Source organism: Carassius auratus, chromosome 29 (assembly GCF_003368295.1).
Source record: "Carassius auratus strain Wakin chromosome 29, ASM336829v1, whole genome shotgun sequence".
Lineage (NCBI taxonomy): Eukaryota > Metazoa > Chordata > Actinopteri > Cypriniformes > Cyprinidae > Carassius > Carassius auratus.
This window is the reverse complement of record NC_039271.1, coordinates 8178054-8195417: the sequence shown is the minus strand read 5'-3', so window position 1 is coordinate 8195417 and position 17364 is coordinate 8178054. Positions and strand designations below refer to the sequence as shown.

General features: G+C 39.2%; 1 protein-coding gene across 6 annotated transcripts in view; it reads left to right on the top strand.

Moving 5' to 3' along the window:
- Nucleotides 1-17364, top strand: part of LOC113047977 (non-muscle caldesmon-like) — a 48465-nt gene that overhangs the window by 21218 nt on the left and 9883 nt on the right. For 3 of the 6 annotated variants that reach the window (XR_003276381.1, XR_003276380.1, XM_026209448.1), the window contains exons 2-9: nucleotides 823-919; nucleotides 9861-10004; nucleotides 11401-11707; nucleotides 11796-11831; nucleotides 11925-12158; nucleotides 13136-13233; nucleotides 14159-14429; nucleotides 16116-16256. Coding sequence is in view for 4 of the 6 variants with exons in the window: in XM_026209448.1 (XP_026065233.1) it covers nucleotides 846-919; nucleotides 9861-10004; nucleotides 11401-11707; nucleotides 11796-11831; nucleotides 11925-12158; nucleotides 13136-13233; nucleotides 14159-14429; nucleotides 16116-16256 (1305 nt within the window). In the remaining 2 variants the exon portion in view is untranslated. Of the gene's footprint in view, nucleotides 1-204; nucleotides 361-822; nucleotides 920-9860; nucleotides 10005-11400; nucleotides 11708-11795; nucleotides 11832-11924; nucleotides 12159-13135; nucleotides 13234-14158; nucleotides 14430-16115; nucleotides 16257-17364 lie in introns of those variants that run through there. The other 3 variants (XM_026209449.1, XM_026209450.1, XM_026209451.1) reach the window with 3 other exon arrangements.

Genomic DNA, 17364 nt, shown 5'->3' with positions numbered 1-17364 from the left:
AAAAAAAAGAAATGGAATGGGCAATAATTGGAAGTTGGGAAGGAAAGAGAGAGAGTGGGACCGTGTCAGAACAGGAGAGAGAGAGAGGAAAAGGGGGAGAGAGGGAGGAGGCAGACCCGTCGGCCGTGATTGAGAGTTTTCACCATAATGGGAGGGAGAAAAATGGAGGAAAGTAGGGAGGGTGAAAAAATAGGAAAGGAAGAGGCCGGCTCTGGCCCTTTCTGGTAGCTCCAGCTGCAGCGAGAAAGAGAAAGCGCCCGAAATACTTTTTGTGTTGGAGCGTAATCGAGACTAGAGAGCGAATTTCTGCTATGTTGTGAAAGCTAAAACGTTCCAGAGGTTATCATCACTGAAGTGAAGGTAGGGCGGTCTCGAAAAGGCCCATCTGAAGCTGCACAGTCCTGAGATTAATGACAACAGCTCTGTATCTCCTGGGTGGGCTCGGTTCCTCCGCCGAATACCCCGCAGTATATTTAGTCAGAGTCTTTCTGCTTGACTGAGTGGACATCCTGTGCTAACATCCTTTCCTCACCCATTCTCTGTCTTTTTTTTCTTCATTCTTCCCTCTCTCTCCCCCACAATTTCCATTTTAAGTGGTATTATGAAAACAAACTTGTGATCTGTTTGATGTCGGGCTGAGAAAAGATAGACTGTAAATGTCTTGCATATGGGAATGCGCGATTTTTGTGTAAAGGTTAACCAAATGCTCACAGCAGCTGTGGAATCCAGACAATATCTAGTAACGGTCTAGTAACAATATCTAGAGTTTATGTAAGGTTCACGCGTGAGACTAAAGGACACACATGTTCTGTTGTTTTCCAGGGTCACGCTCTCAGGATTGAAGCATGGATGATGATTTTGAGCGACGCAGGGAGCTCAGGAGACAGAAGCGGGAGGAGATGCGTCTGGAAGCCGAGAGGTAATGTAGGCATCATTAACGCTCACTCTTTCTTCTTCAGCCGTTTTGCTCCGTAAACCGAGGGCTGTTAATAGGGAGACATCATCAGATCCATTGCACAGCCATTGCTGGTGAAGATTATTCCACTTGTAAAAACAAGACAGCTTGCAAATTGTCCATTACTGTGTGGCCAAATGGGTCTTTGTGCAGGATTTAAAAATGCTTGATGTTTTCAAAATCTCAAAAAATAAAATTAATTGGTAAACAGAAAGAGCTTTATTGCCTGGTATGTTTACAAATACAAGGAATTGGTTATGGTGACAAATTCTCCATATTTCTCCAAGAAGGCGCCACAGGTGACCACCTTGGTATGGAGCTCCAAAGTTGTTTTAATGTTTTTGTTAGTTTGTCCTGTTTTTAGTTATATTCCTACAATCAGTTTCACCAGGGATGAATTGCTGAACATTTGGCAGTACACACTAGGGCTGGGAAAATAAATTGATGCATCGCGAATCGAGAAATAATTCGGCATCGATTATGAGATTTTCCGAATGCATCGCAATTCTTTTTTAATCGATTCTGAGCTTAGTTTTGAACAGCAGATGGCACTGCATGCTTTAGAAACACCCGTGCTCTGCTTATTTCCAAATCATTACAGACACTTCAACCTAAAATAATCATTCATAAAATTTTAAAACGTTGAAGCGAATTACAAAGGTGTTCTTGAATCATAAAAACATTTTAAGATGAAGTGAAATTACATGACTCAGCCGAACGCACAAGCACTCTTAAGCACTCTTCTTCATGAGTATTTGAGTGTGCCGATAAAAACTAGATTAGAGCGCCATCTGCTGTTAAAATCTAAGCTCAGAATAGATTCCAGAGGAATCGCGATGCATTATGAAAATCTAAGCATCGATTTATCGTCCCAGCCCTAGTACACACCACCCAATATTTCCCAGTTTTTTGACTTCTGATGTTTTACTGGACAGAACAGAAGCACTGTTCAAGCACTTTAAGACACGCAAACATGGGAAGCGAGCCGGTACACTCGTCAAGCTCATCCAGTGCAGCTTTAGAACTAAATTTTGGAACTAGAACTTTTTTTGTCTACCCAACAGAACAGACGAAATACTTATGCTCTCCCGGATAAACAAGGACTTTTCGAACTCTGCTGCTCTGTGTTTCAAGGAAACCTGGCTGAATGAAGCCATTCCAGACAGTGTGCTAGAAATGACTCTAGCGGAAGTGGATTGCAACGTAGAATCAACAGGGAAATCCTGTGGCGGTGGGACATACTTCCACATCAACCAAAGGTGGTGTACAGATGTAACAGCGTCGAAGAAGATGTGCTAATGATCAACTGTATTGCTTTCTACTTGCTGCAGGAGTTTTCCTCGTTCATTCTCATAAGTGTCTACATTCCTTTGTAAAGCGTGTGTGAACGCAGTGTTACAACAGCTGGCTGATCAGATCACAGACACAGAACAACACAGACTCTGTTATAATCATTCTCAGTGACTTCAATAAAGCAAATCTCTCCCAAAAATGAGACGGCGTGTTTCATGTCCTGACAGAGACTGTAATGTACACTGTGTTGAGGCAACAACTGGCCAGCAATTTGACTGAGTTCTCTATCAGGTTTGAAAAACCCTGTCTCACACCCCACACCCATTCTGACCTTCTGTCCATGGATCCATTTACACCTCCAGCAACCTCCCTCTCCCCGCTCCTGTACTTTGGATCAGTGAAGATGATGTGTGTCAGGTGTTCAAAAAAAAAAAAAAGAAGACAAGAAAAACAAGAAGAGTACCAGGCGTAGAGAATGTTATACCAGCCTATCTGAAATCCTGTGCTGACCAGCTAGCCACTATCTTCACACAAATTTTCATCAGATCGCTGGAGCTATGGAAAGTCCCTTACTGCTTCAAATGCTCCACAGACATCCCCATCCCAAAGAAACCCAAAATGATTACAGACCTGTTGCTTTAACTTCTGTGGTCATGAAGTCCTTTGAAAGATCAGACTGGTGTTGGCCTTCCTGAAGGATATCGCTGGACCCTTTGCAGTTTGCTTCCAGAGCAAAAAGGTCTGTGGATAATGCAGTCAACATGGAACTGCATTATATCATACAACATCTAGACAAACCAGGGACTTCTGTGAGAATCTTGATTGTGGACTTCAGCCCAACCGTCAACTCTTATCATCCCAAACCCCTCCAGTCCAAATTAACACAGCTCTCCTTGCCCTCCTCCATCTGTCAGTGGTTCACCAGTGTCTTTACAGATAGGCACCAGCAGCTATTGAGGCTGGGGAAATTCTCACCCAGGACCCACACCGTCAGCACTGGTGTCCCCCAGGGATCTGTTCTCTCCCCACTGCTCTTCTGCCTGTACACCAACAACTGCACTGCAAAGAACCCCTCTGTCAAGCTCCTGAAGTTTGTGGATGACACCACAACTATCAGTAACGGCTCTGCTTACAGACAGGAGGTTGAATAGCTGTCTGTCTGGTAAAGTCTTAACAACCTGGGGCTGAACACACTCAAAACAGTGGAGATGATTGTGGACTTCAGGAGAAACCCCCCTGGTTTTCCCCCCAACTTACTATCATAGACAGCAATGTAACAACAGTGGAGTCATTCAGATTACTGAGCATCACCATCTTTCAGGACCTGAAGGGGGAGTTCCACACAGACCTGATTGTAAAAAAGGAACAGAAGAGGCTGTACGTACTTCCTTCGCAAGCTGAGGAAGTTCAACCTTCAACAGGAGTTGCTGAAATGGTTCTAATCTGCAACCATTGAATCAATCCTCTGCACTTCAATAACCGTCTGGTTCAGCTCAGCTACCAAAACTGACCTGTAGAGCAGATAGTCTGGACTGCTGAGCAAATCACTGGTACAACCCTCCCCTTTTCTCCTAGAACTGTACTCATCCAAAGTGAGTAAAAGAGCTGGCAAAATCATGCTTAAACTCTCAAACCCAGCCCTTTTTCTATTTGAACTATTGACGTCTGGTCGGCTCTACAGAGAGCACTGAGCACCAGAACGGCAAGGCATAAGAATGTTTCTTCCATCAAGCAATTCACTTTACTATAAACATCTATTGTACAACATAGGGCTGTGCAATTGAAAATTGAAAAACGGTTTCGATTTCAGCCTCCAACGATTATGAAAATACAATAATCGAGATAAAAAATGATTGCGCCCCATTCTGCCCCTTTTTACACACTGTTCACACTTACTAACAACTTAGATGGCAAACTATTGGTTATTATTGTATTGGGGCACTCAAACATCCATGGCTTTGATAAATTGCTATTTCTGCGCTGTCTTTAATGTAAAAAGTTACTTAACACATTTACAGTGGTTTAAGATTCATAAATACACTGCATGTTGATGTATTTCCAGTATTCTTAACTTTTTAACTTTTGTTCACTTAGCTCCAGACCAATGTTTCTAAAGAGATAATTAATGTTTCCCATTGTGGAGAAATTAGAATAAAAAATTGCCTGCAGAATTTTGAGCCAGAGGTGAAAACAAAGAAATTACTGTTTTAATGCTTTTGTGGTTTGAAGCTTGCACTTTCAGCTCGTTTTTCTTTTTCTGTGATGATGGAGTCTGCTATTAAAGCAGAAAGCTGGTGTTAAAGTAACAAATGTTAAACATCAGTGGCACATTTGCGAACTGCTTGACCATTTAAGGCAAAGCGACACTCCTATAAACACTGGAGGCACTGACAGCTGTTTCTTGAACATTTATGCTTCTGTCAAAAAGAATTATGGGTAATGGCTGATGAACATACAAATCAAGCTTATTATCATTCCAACAGAGCATTGGATGGCATGAATCAGCTCTAAATCGGTCTTTCAGCAACCGTTATTTCTATTATCATTGGCTAGGATGCTAGACCAGAGTTACATGGTGTACAGTTCGTTCTGAGTGTCAGCTTCCCGTCTACAATGGCCTTCCTGTTTCCTCCAAACATGTTACCATGAAGCAGGAATGCTTTTCTTTTTCATGATTTAAGATATATGGGATCTTTTTCACCTAATCGTACGGCGGAAGTGCAAAGCCGATGACGCACAGATTAGGGGCCATTATATTTTACAGCATAGCGTAAAACGAATGCTTTTTTTGGCTATATGTTATAAACGCCTGAAAGGCTGGAATTGTGTTTTCTATGCCAAGTATCACATTTGGATGGAAGCTACTAATGCAACCCGTTCAGCTGTGCGACACAATGTGATCTTGTGTTTATGTTCTTGTGGAGTCGATTCAGTTTGGCCCGCTCTTCTTCTCCTGCTCGAGTTAGTGATAAAAGATTAAATCGCTCTATTAAATAGCTGGAATTATGCAAAGATGCTGTAACAATCAATATTTACTCTTTCCCTGTAATTGAACTAGTGAAAACCATCTGTTTTCTCGCTGTCCCCGTTTATTTTGGTCGTCACCGTGATGCATGGCGGACACAAGTAAGTTTTCGGTGTACATATGATGAGCGCTGTCACTCTGCCAAATGGCTGTGCATTAGAAGTGTTTACTGGCAGAGATTTGTGAAGTTCCCCGTCCTCTGTGCAAGCAGCGGGACAACAGCCGGGCAGATGTTGGCTCGGCGCTGATGCAGAAAAACAACGCGAGTCTGATAAAGTTCATGCACGCAGGAGCAGCTTGACATCCGAATCCAGCTGCATTTATATCAGGTGATGATGGCTTGATGTGCGCCAGTCCTTTTCATCTGGAAGACTTGCCAACATTTCAACTGCTGAAAATGACAGGAGAGGGAAAGTGTGTGAGAGAAGGAGGCTGTGTGCTCTGTCTTTTGTCTGTATGTATTACTGGACATTGCTGACAATCTAAAATGTGGCACTCTTTTACTTTAGATAAAATGCTCACCTTTATATATTTGATAAAATGTCCACAGCGTTGCACGAAAGCCCATTTTAAACAGAAAAAAATATTATATCTCACAATTCAGAAATTCTTGTTTGTTTGTTTTACCTGTTAAGTTTACATCTCACAAGTTTTTTTTTTTTTTTGTCAGAATTCTGAGTTTGTCTCAGAATTCTAAGTTTTATCACACAATGACAAGTTTCAAAAAAATTAAGTTTCTCACATTTCTTTTTTTTTTCATGACAAAATAAATAAAAGGTAATTGCAACATTTTATCTAAAAATTCTGACTTTTTTTTTCTCGCAACTAAGTTTGTATACTACAATTCTGCATTTAAATCATAATAATAATTTCAGAAATGAAAGCTATAAACTTAGAATTGCAAGGATTAATTATGAGACTTTTTTTTTCCTGTAAGGGAAACTGGCTTCCATATCATTCCCATAGACAAAACTGTATTGCATAGAAAATAAATTTCTCAAAATCACAAACTTCAGACTGATTGGCTGATTGCTATTTAATTTCAACATGTTTTTTGAAAACGTAACTGCAAAAAAAAAGAGCATTTCAAAGGAACATATTTGTCATTGTATTTGGATAAGTTAGCAAATAAGTAAATGTATGTTGATGTATGTCCAACATGTTTAACCCAATAAACCCCAAACAATTTTGTTTGTCTAGAGAGAGAGTTAACCGGAGGTGAAAACAAAATAGTCATCTTATTAATGCTTTTGTAGCCCGGATATTAAACATCAGTTGATTGGAATATCTGTGAGCCTTTTGACCATTTAAGGCAAAGTTTACAGTGAAACTTTCAATCATTTAGTAGCAACTCAACGATGTATCCTGCTTTGTTATATCTATCACATAACCAATACTTATTACTTTTGAATGGACATAAATTTAGCACACCCCAAATATCTGCTAATTTCTTAGAAGCCATCTGTTTTGTAGAAACTGCACACCCACTATTTGAATTACTGCCTTTTTTGCTGTACGCTGTTCTATTGTGGTATCACCCATTTCCAATTTATCTGCCCCAAAACATCATCCATAAAGAATGAAATGCGGTTATTCATTTTACATGAAGGTCAAAAGAGCCCTTCCTGTTTAAGTGGGCGGTTCATGGCCGGAATAAGCCGCAAAGTGAATAAGACTTTGCCGATAGTCAAACATCTGGCTCTTTGAGACTATAACGACTAGATCATAGATCGGGTCTGCTTTGTGTTTAGTGAATAGCTGGTCAGAGCCGCTTCTGAGAAGACTGGCACGGTTAAAGGGTCAGAGGATTTGTACTGTTTTTAAAGCACTATGTATACACACACACACACACACACTTCATTGGCCTTTCCCGAGACAGGTTGATGTGTTCCAGTTCGGGTCACTGATACTCCACATACACACACAGGAATGTTTTGACTGCTGGCTCCGTGTCCTCATTCACCATGCTGACGGAATGTTCTGACTAATGATTACCCAAACCTGCCATTCCTGTCCAGTCCACGGGTTCTATTTTAGCATCAGCTGCCGAATGAACTCATGTTTTTGACATTAGCCGCGTTTCCATCCAAGCTGAGAATTTAATTTATGCTGGAAAATTTGGAACATTGCATTTTGAAGCAATTTGTGATTTAAGCAGCATTTCCAGCTGCATTGTTCAAAAGAACAAATTCGTCACTTCTGGAGAAACTGCTGTAGAAATGGTAATGCCAGCGATCGCTGACTGATGCTTTATGTCTGGGCTCGAGCATGTCAGACAGATCTGGGAGGTAATAATAGTCAATCATCTGAGCTTATTCAGTCACCTGACTTGTGTTTCCATCATAGTTTATTCACAAATACATAAAAAAATCCACCTAAAGCAACACTGTAAGAAAATTATTTATAGATAGATGTATACTAACCCTTGCTAACCCTAAAATAAGGCATAATTAAAATATGGTTAAGTCCCTGTACATTGGGCCGTATTGTTTTGAACTTTTCTTTAAATTAAGCTTTTTATATTTCATCTTGGTGTTTCCATCCAGAATATTTTTCTTTTATTTATTTTATTTTATTTTGACTTATTGCCTAAAAAATGCTGAAAGAATCCCTAAAAATATGGATTGTGGTTTCCACAAAATTCCACAACAATATTTAGTAGCGGTTTACAACATTTATAATAATAAGAAATGTTTCCTAAGGATCATGTGACACTGAAGACTGGAGTAATGGAACTGTAAATTCAACTATGCATCACAAGAATAAATGACATTTTAAAGTATATTAAAATAGAAAACTTATTCTCTTTTGAGCAGTTTTAGCTGCTTCCATGTAGTTTTCTCCATGGAGCGGCGGCCATATTGGCACCACACATCTGTGTTGTTCCCATGAGAGTCCAGGAAGAGTTCAGGAAATAACACCCATTCTCATCGAATGGCCCATTCCAAACACACTCTCTCTGGATGGTAAAAGAAAGGCCCGCTTGAGGATATACATGTGTTTGAGGGATGCTGTTACAGAAAGCTTCAAGGTTATAGGCAGAAATAAGAGCAGATGATCTTCTGCTGTGGTCAAATAAGGAATGGATGGATCTGTGGCGTTGGAGGCGACTGTGGGGTCAGTAGGTGGAGGAATAGAGAAGGCAGAGCGTGGGAACTGTTATTTGGCAAGGTCCATATATTTCTCTCTCCCAAGTTACCCTTGTGGAGTGTCTATGATTGCTCTCCAGAGCCTTTGCCCTGTGCGCAATGTTTGCACTGACATTTCTTAGATGTTTGGACCACAAGAAAATACTTGTCAGCTTGATATATCCGTTGTCTGATTGTGTCCGAATGGGCTCGGCATGCTGTGAGAGCAAATTAGCTGCAACATTAACTGCATATCAATTTAATTTCCCATACTGCTTCCTTTACAATCTTTATGAATCCAATAAAACATGTTTCTCTCTGTGTAGCTCTCACCACACACACTATAAAATAATTAATGCTACATGGCTGAAAGATGTGGTTCATATGGAAAACATGTTCTCCTGATGTCTTGGTTTGCATCCCATATCGCTGCAGTTACCAAAGACATGCCAGAATGTTATCTTTACTGTAGAGACCCTAGCGAATGTTATTGCAGCAGGAAGTCAGTAAGTTTGTTTTCTGATTTATTTTTGTGGTTATGGAACCAGGGAAGCTTCACACAAGTCAATGCAAGATAAAGTAGGCGGTGTTCCCCGGATGGACATCAGATCAGAGAGAGTCCGGACTCGATGGACTGGAATGTTAAAGCGGATTTAAAGCCATTCTCTGCTGAATTCACTTTTTTCTTAATCTGTTGAAATAAAAGTTTGATGTGTTGTGAAGACATACTCTAAGCTTGGTCTGAAACCTGGTCCAAAAAGACCCTTTTTTTTTTTTTGTTCGTCAGCAGGATCAGCAGGAATCCGGCTCTCTATATGATTTCACTCTCCCCAAGGTTTTCCATGGGCGTTAGCAGATCCGAACACATTCCTGATCACAGCACAAGCTGAGGAAGGGCTTTTTGTTGAGATTAAGTCTTTCATTCTAAAATCAAAATGGAAAAGAGAGTATATTTTGGTTTAAGAAAATAAGCAAGTTTTTGCATTTTTTATTAAAATATGATCTGAACATGTTCTTTACAAACATAATATTCTATGTATTCTGTATCTCGCTATCTATCTGTCTATTGATCTGTATGTTTTCACTATATATAATTGAATTTATGCATTTAGCAGATGCTTTTTTACAAAGCGACTTACAGTGCATTCAGGCTAAAAAACTTTACCTAATATGTGCTCCCTGGGAATCGAACCCACAACCTTTTGCGGTGCTAATGCACTGCTCTACCACTGAGGCACAGGAACATACATACATACATACTGCTGTCTGAATCCTATTATCAGCTGCAAAAGCTGACACACATACACACACACACACACACAGCTGACAGCCAGTGGAAGTTCATCCTCAACATCAACAACAGCAGCAGTAGCAACTGTGACTGTGTGTGCCAAGGTGACAAAAGTCCTCACTCTTATCATCTGTTACCAGCGTAACATCTAACACTGTCTGTGTGTAGGATGGCGAATCGCCGGAATGAGGAGGATGAAGAGGAGGCCGCTCGTGAGCGCAGACGAAGAGCGCGACAGGAGAGACTGCGCGGTAAGGACGGCGAGGACGTGGCCTACCAACCCGAGACCCCGGAGCTCAACAACAGCCACAGGTAAAACAGATACTTTTGGAGTATTACGTGACAGGTACTTTTGATATGTAGGCTAACTAATGTTTTCTCTGTAACCCAAAGCTTTAGTGGGCAGCACTGATAAATAACTTCCTGTAACAGGTCAGCATTGCGGAAACTGTGACATATTCAGACACTGAGGCTTTGTGCAGTGAGTGGACAAAGAAGACGGTCGAACAAGACCTGAATTGTGTTCGATGTGTGAGCAGACATAGCTCCGGGTATTGTCCGTAGAGCTGACGCAGGGTAAACGTTTGCCAAGCTGTGCGGTCAGACTACATTAACCTACAAGTGCAGGCATATGGCAGTCTAGAGAAAGGAAAAGGGAGTGCAGATCCACTTTAAATCATAAATCATTTTGCATGTTCAGGTTTGCTGACACTTTGGATAAGAGAGGAATTTACGTTCTTTAGAGTTGTAATGTTGTGTAAATATTAGTTTTTTTATTTGTCCCTGGTGTTAATGTTGTAGCTAATACTTCAGTTTGGTTATTATATGCAATTTATACACTACTATGTAAAGATTCTTTACGTTTTTTTTTTCTTGCTCACCAAGGCTGCATTTATTTGATCAAAAATACAATCAAAACAGTAATATTGTGAAATATTATTATGATTTAAAATAAGTGTTTTATGTTTGAATATATTGTAAAATGTAATTTATTCCTGTGATCAAAGCTGCATTTTCAGTAGTATTACTCCAGTCTTCAGTGTCACATGATCCTTCAGAAAACATTCTAATCTGATTATTTGCTGCTTTATGAAACATTTCTTATTATTATTATTAAGGTTGAAAAAAAGCTGGGCTGCTAAATATTTAGTTGGATTTGTATAGGATTATTTGATGATTAAACATTGCAAAAGAACAGCATTTGTTTGAAACCAAAAGCTGTTGCATCAATTCAAAATAATTCACTTTTACTTTTGATCAATTTGATGCATCCCCGCTGAATAAAAGTAAACATTTCCAACCCCAGTTTTTGAATGATAGTGCATCTTTACACGTAAAGTAAGAAATATGTATACATTATTTAAAAATGTAAATAATAGTGTGGCCTGCTTCAGTAAAACGGATGTTTTTTGTCATTTTGCACATCATCATCAGCTAAAAATGTTGACAATGTTAAGTTTTTTTCAAAATTTCTAAATTTCAGAAACATAACAAAATGTTGACTAAATATATAGGACCATTTTCATCAAAAGATAAACTATAAAAAAAAATACTGTGTAAAATGAATAATAATGAATAATATTTTTATATTTAGGCATTATATTAGCCACCATTTCTAATATCAATCGAGTACTAGGCATATATGCAAAGATATAATTTGTGGTGTTATATATTTTGTCATCTTATCTTCTTATGCTGCTTCTTGTAGCGTGACGGTGACAGAGAGTGTATCCACCTCAGTGGTGTCCTCCAGCGGGACAGGAGAAGGGGACGATGAGGAACAGGCCCTGCTGGAGCGCCTGGCCAAAAGAGAGGAGCGCAGGCAGAAGAGGATGATGGAGGCGCTGGACAGACAGCAGGAGCTGGAGAGCAACCAAACCCTGGAGGAGAGCCGGAGCTACGAGCCTGAGGAGGAGGAGAAACAGGTGGAGGAGGAAGAGGAAGAGGTCATCCCTAGAGAGGAGGAGGAGGAGGTGGTGGTGGAAAAGCCACGGAGGTCTTATTTGAGAGAACAGGTTCGCATTTCTAGTTTTTATGCTTTGTTAGACCTCAAGAACTTGCGTTCAAGGTTTGTTTATGGCATCTAACTTTATTCACCTGTAGGAATCTGCTGAGGAAGTATCTAAAATACCTGAGGAGGTATGGTGATGATGAGTGTTTTTTTTATTTTAATACAGCGTTTGTTTCTCTCATTAAACACAACAAAGCATGTGACTGCAGTTCCATTCATAGGACAGTAATGAGCCAGATGCTGTGCCTTCTTCTGAACTATATGAGCTGGTTGTAAATGAAGACGTAGATGATTCTGCATTTTTTTTGGAGACGGAAACTGGCACCGCAGAGCTCACTGCAGGTGTACGGGAGGAAAAGAGTGAGATAGTGGGATTGACAGAGAATGAAGTGGATGAAAGAAGAGAGGCATTAAACTTTGAGAAATATGAGGTTTCAGAAAATGACGAGTCTTTGGTAAGAGTTTAGTTGCACTTGAAGGACTGCACAAGGATGGATGGTTTAAATTTTGGGTGAGAAATCACTAGAAATGATCATTCGCAAAGACCTCATGAAATGCAAAGTTGCTTTTTGTTGAATTTAAGCCATGTGCTTTTACTTTAAAGCATAGTGGACTTGACAAAGTAAACTTTTAGCATATATATGCATTTAAATCTGAGTCTTTTGCTGCCTTTCAGTCAAAATCAAATATCATTATTCGCTTATAAGTGTTCTCATGACATCATAAGGTCAGGTTCAAAGATGTTCGACTTCCAAGTTTGATTTCCAAGTTGAAAATCCAACTTCAAGGATTTTTTTGTGCAATGGGTAGTTGGGAACGTTCCAAGTTGAATGGAAAGCAGCATTTCTATTTACAGACTCTTAATCATGATGATATGATTTTGTTCTCACAGGCATGGATATTTTGGATATACCTGTCTCCGGTAGCAAATAGCAAATCATAAACTTAAATGAAAGATTATTGGCTATTCAAATAAAAAAGACCAACCCCTGAACTTCCTGTTTCAGTTATATTCAGAAATATGACAAAAAAACGCATTCAAAAAACGCAACGCCTTTTCATGGGGTCTTTAACAGCTTTGGATAGACAGGTTGATTCATAACTGACTGTTGTCATTGGAGCTTTAAAAGTTTCCTCCCCAAAATCCTAAATCACTCCAGGCACTAGTTTGGGCACAGTGTATAGTGTTTGCACCAGAGTGTATTTCACATTCAGTGTTATCGATGGTCTGCGGTTACACACCGTGTGTTCACTGCTTTCTGCATCCCACATGTGTACTTTTCATAATTTATCCAGCCATTGAACCAACAGCACCCACATTTTCTTTCTTCCAAAACTCTTCCAGCACACTGTCTCACTCTCTCTCACACACACACACACACCAGTGCGTGTCACGTCCACACATCACTCAGTTCTGATTGTGTTTCTGCAGATGGAAGATGAGGATGTGGTGAGGAAGAATAAACAGCCCAATGGAGGAGTGTGCGAGGACAGCGCTCCCAAACACAAGAAAGCTGAGAGGACTTTCAGGTCAGTGCTCATATAAACAACTAACGATTGTGTTAGGATGGTCCAGGCTTTCTTCTCCCAAACAATTACACATTTGACAGCCTGTAATCTGTATGTCACAGCATGAAAATGTCTATGAAGTGTTTTAGTTTTATTATTTTCTTTTATTTTAGTATTTCCATATATGTATTTTTGTTGTAGCAGGTTGACCACATAAATCATATTACATTCTCTCCACATTTTCCTAATTTCTCGCACATTTGTCTTCACATTAGCATCAGATCTTTTCAGATAATACCACATTAATATTTACAACATAATCACATTTACATACTGTAGCTCTCTGTCTAATATATGTTCTCTGCTAAATATATATATATATATATATATATATATAGAGAGAGAGAGAGAGAGAGAGAGAGAGAGAGAGAGAGAGAGAGAGAGAGAGAGAGAGAGAGAGAGAGAGAGAGAGAGAGAGAGAGAGAGAGAGAGAGAGAGAGAGATAGATAGATTTATATTTAGCAGAAAAATATTTTTTTAATCAAATAAATCTCTGTGGTCCCATCTAAATATTTATCTAATGTCATTACAGGACGTTGGAATGAATATACAGACAAAATAATCACATTCCACATGTCTGTGTATGTCTGTTTTTGGCCTTTGTTGAGGTAAAGTAGGTCATTTATATGTGTTTAGCTATATTTGCTTTGCTTGCTGGAGTATTTGACTCTAGTCACCTGATCTGCCGTGTCCTGAGGGCTGTTCTCAGCTGTAACTGGAGACTGTGTTACCTTAGACAGGCCTGTGCTGATTCACTAAGTCTGTGTGTGAACAGGTTGGGTTTCGTTTACATGCAAGGAACATGGACGTGTAAAGCTGTTGACCGATTGATTAACCCTTGTAAGTAACTAAGGGTGCACTGTTTATTTGTTTGTCTGTGCGACAGCCGAGGCAGCGTGCGCTCTCCTGAGGCGCCGGAGGCAGACGATGCAGACGGCGAGGATGCTCGCTTGGAGGCCGAGAGAAAGCTGGAGGAACTGAAGAGAAGAAGAGATGAGATGGAGATTGAGGAGTTCGAGAGGATGAGGCAGAAACAGCAGGAGGCCGAAGTGGAGCTGGAGGAGCTGAAGAAGAAGAGGGAGGAGAGGAGGAAGGTGCTGGAAGAGGAGGAGCGGCGGAGGAAGCAGGAAGAGGCCGAGATGAAAGCCAGAGAGGAGGTGTGTACGCTAAGAGTCAATGATTCACTTCTCGGACAGGAACTTGCTTCGCATAGCTTTTCTGCGAGCGAAATCTTGATGAAGGTCCTGTCAGCAAAATTAGGTCACTTCTGTAAACATTACATATTAAATGCTTGGATGATTTATGAATGTTCTTTGAGAATTTAAAACTTACAAACAGTAAACTGATCTTAATTGTGTGGCTAATCGAAGATATTAGCCTCTTATTTCGTAACAAATTTTAAGGCAGCAATCTTGCAAATGCTTCACAGAAAAGGCAAACATCATAGTGCATTGTGACAAGTTTGTTAACAGAAAAAAAAAGGTTAAAAAGAGAATTAACTATATTAATGCTTTTACTCAGTCAGGATGATTTAAATTGATCAAATGAGACCGTACAGACATCTATCTGTTTTAATCCTGAAAAAAAGTGTCACGCTTTCCACAAAGAATATTAAGCGGCACAACTCTTTTCAACACTGATAATAATAATACGTTACTTTAACATAGCATATTAGATGTTACATTGTTAGTTTAAATCAGCATATTATAATGATTTCTGAAGGATCATGTGACACTGGAGCAATGATGATTGATGATTCAGCTTTGCATCAAAGGAATCAGTTACATTTTAAAATGTATGAAATAAGAAAACGGTTTTAAACCGTAATGATATTTCACAATGTTGCTGTTTTACTGTTTTTTGATCATATGAATGAAATAAAAAAAAAAATCGTTTTCAACATTAGTGTTTAAATGACTATATTTCAGTCATTAAGTGAAAAAAAAAGTCAGAATATAGTGTTTTACCCAGAATCTGTGAGTTCTGTGTGCATTCATGCTAAGAGTATCGTATCGTTAGCTTAGCTTTAAGATATTTAATATTTGATATTGTGGGCAGTCATGGCCTAATGGTTAGAGAGTCTAGAGGTAAGACCCTTGAGCAAGGCACTGTAACCGCGAGTGTGTGTCCATGGTGTGTGTGTGTGTGTGTTCACTGCTGTGTGTGTGCACTTGGATGGATTAAATCCAGAAGTCAATTTCAAGTATGGGTCACCATACTTGGCCACACGTCATTCACTTTCTTTTCTTCTTTATATTAGGCAATCTGTGGCTGTTGTGTCAATTATGAAACTGTTGTACTCACAGTATCGTTATTGAACCCCCGTTTAATTTAAACAAATTCAACATCATTTACATTAACATTAGCGCGATCGCACCCAGTGTGGGTTCCACATGACTGCACATGAGTTTCAGACCCGGCTTTCCCAGCAGCGGGTAAGAAACACAGGCGTCCCTCCTCGTGGAGGCCCGCTCCTAGCATTGTAATGCAAATATGTTCCTTGTTCCTAATGAATAGAAGCAGTAAATGAAAAAGGACTAATTAGAGATTAGAGGGCCCCGAGCTGATGCTAGCGGGCCGTGCCAAAATCTGTGGTGTAAATAAAAAGGCTTCTTTATGATTTCCCAGCTGCTGTGGAATGTGAGCAGCTGCCAGTTCACGTTACGCTTCCGCAGAGAGACCGTCTTGATTTTGTTGTTCTTTTGTCTCATTATCATCCTCGTTTATTGCAAAAAGAACATTCTTCAGAACATGAAGATCCCAGGTTTATCTGCCGGTGGTGTTTTTGTACGTGCCGTCTAATCTGTCTGAGGTGATGATTGTGTGCTTATTTTATTTTTCAGGAGGAAAAGAGGAGGATGAAGGAGGAGATCGAGAAGAGAAGAGCAGAGGCGGCTGAGAAGAGGCAAAAAGTGGAGGATTCAGAGGAAGGAGAGGGCAGGAAGCCCTTTAAGTGTGTCAGTCCCAGAGGATCCTCCCTGAAGGTCAGTCATCACCCTCACTCCCTCTCTCTCTCTCTCTCTCTCTCTTTCCCTCTCTCTCTCTCTCTCTCTTTCCCTCTCTCTCTCCAGAGCTGTCAATCACCCGGCAGCACAGCGTCAGCTGATTCATAGGAACACGCTGTCCCTATGAAAAAGCAATTATCTGCCAACATAATGAGGAGGAGAACAACTTGATGATTGTGCATTAATGCAGCACTGAAGCTTGTATGTGCTAGTTTTCAGACATAACCCCATTTGTTACATTTTTCCGTCAAAGTAACATAGTTACTAGAGTTACTGTTTATACAAACAAAAACAAAAAAGAAAGAAAGGTAACGCTTTACAATAAGGTTCAATTTGTTAAGTGTATTTAATGCATTAACTAACATTAGCTAACAATTGAGCAATAGATTTGTTACAGTATTTATTCATCTTTGTTAACTTAGCTGATTAAAGCTGTTTATTGTTAGGTCTGGTGAATAGGATAAAAAGATGCAACTTTTGATTTTTATAATGTATTAGTAAATGTTGTAATCAACATTAACTATGATTATTAAAAGCTTTGGAAGTATTTTTCATTTTTAGTTTAACTAATAACTAATGTTAACATATTGAACCTTATTGTAAAGTGTTGTGAAAAAAAAGGTAATTTGATGTTAACCACCTCTGATTTCAGAAAAAGTAGTTAAGCATAAAAACCTGCTGAATGAGATTTTTTTTTTGATTTTTATACATTTTATGATTTATATAATTGTAATGATGTATAGAAAACATTTTTTCCATTCTTGAATAATGTATTTTTAAATGTACAATAATTATATAATATTATATTATTATTCTTGTCTATACAATATAATATAATTAACATAATTTCATCATTTTAATTCTTGAACAAGTAATTAACTTTCTCTTGTAAACATAAAAATATGCATGCACTAACTATAAGGCCATGTCTCTGACAGATTTCAATCTGATTTATTTATTAATGAATTAATAAATATAGTAACTGTGGTATTTTAGTAGAAACTGTGCATACGTGTTTTTTTTGTTTGTTTTGTTTTTTGTAAGGGACATACATTTTTATCTATTTTGTAATATCTGTGCTGATCAT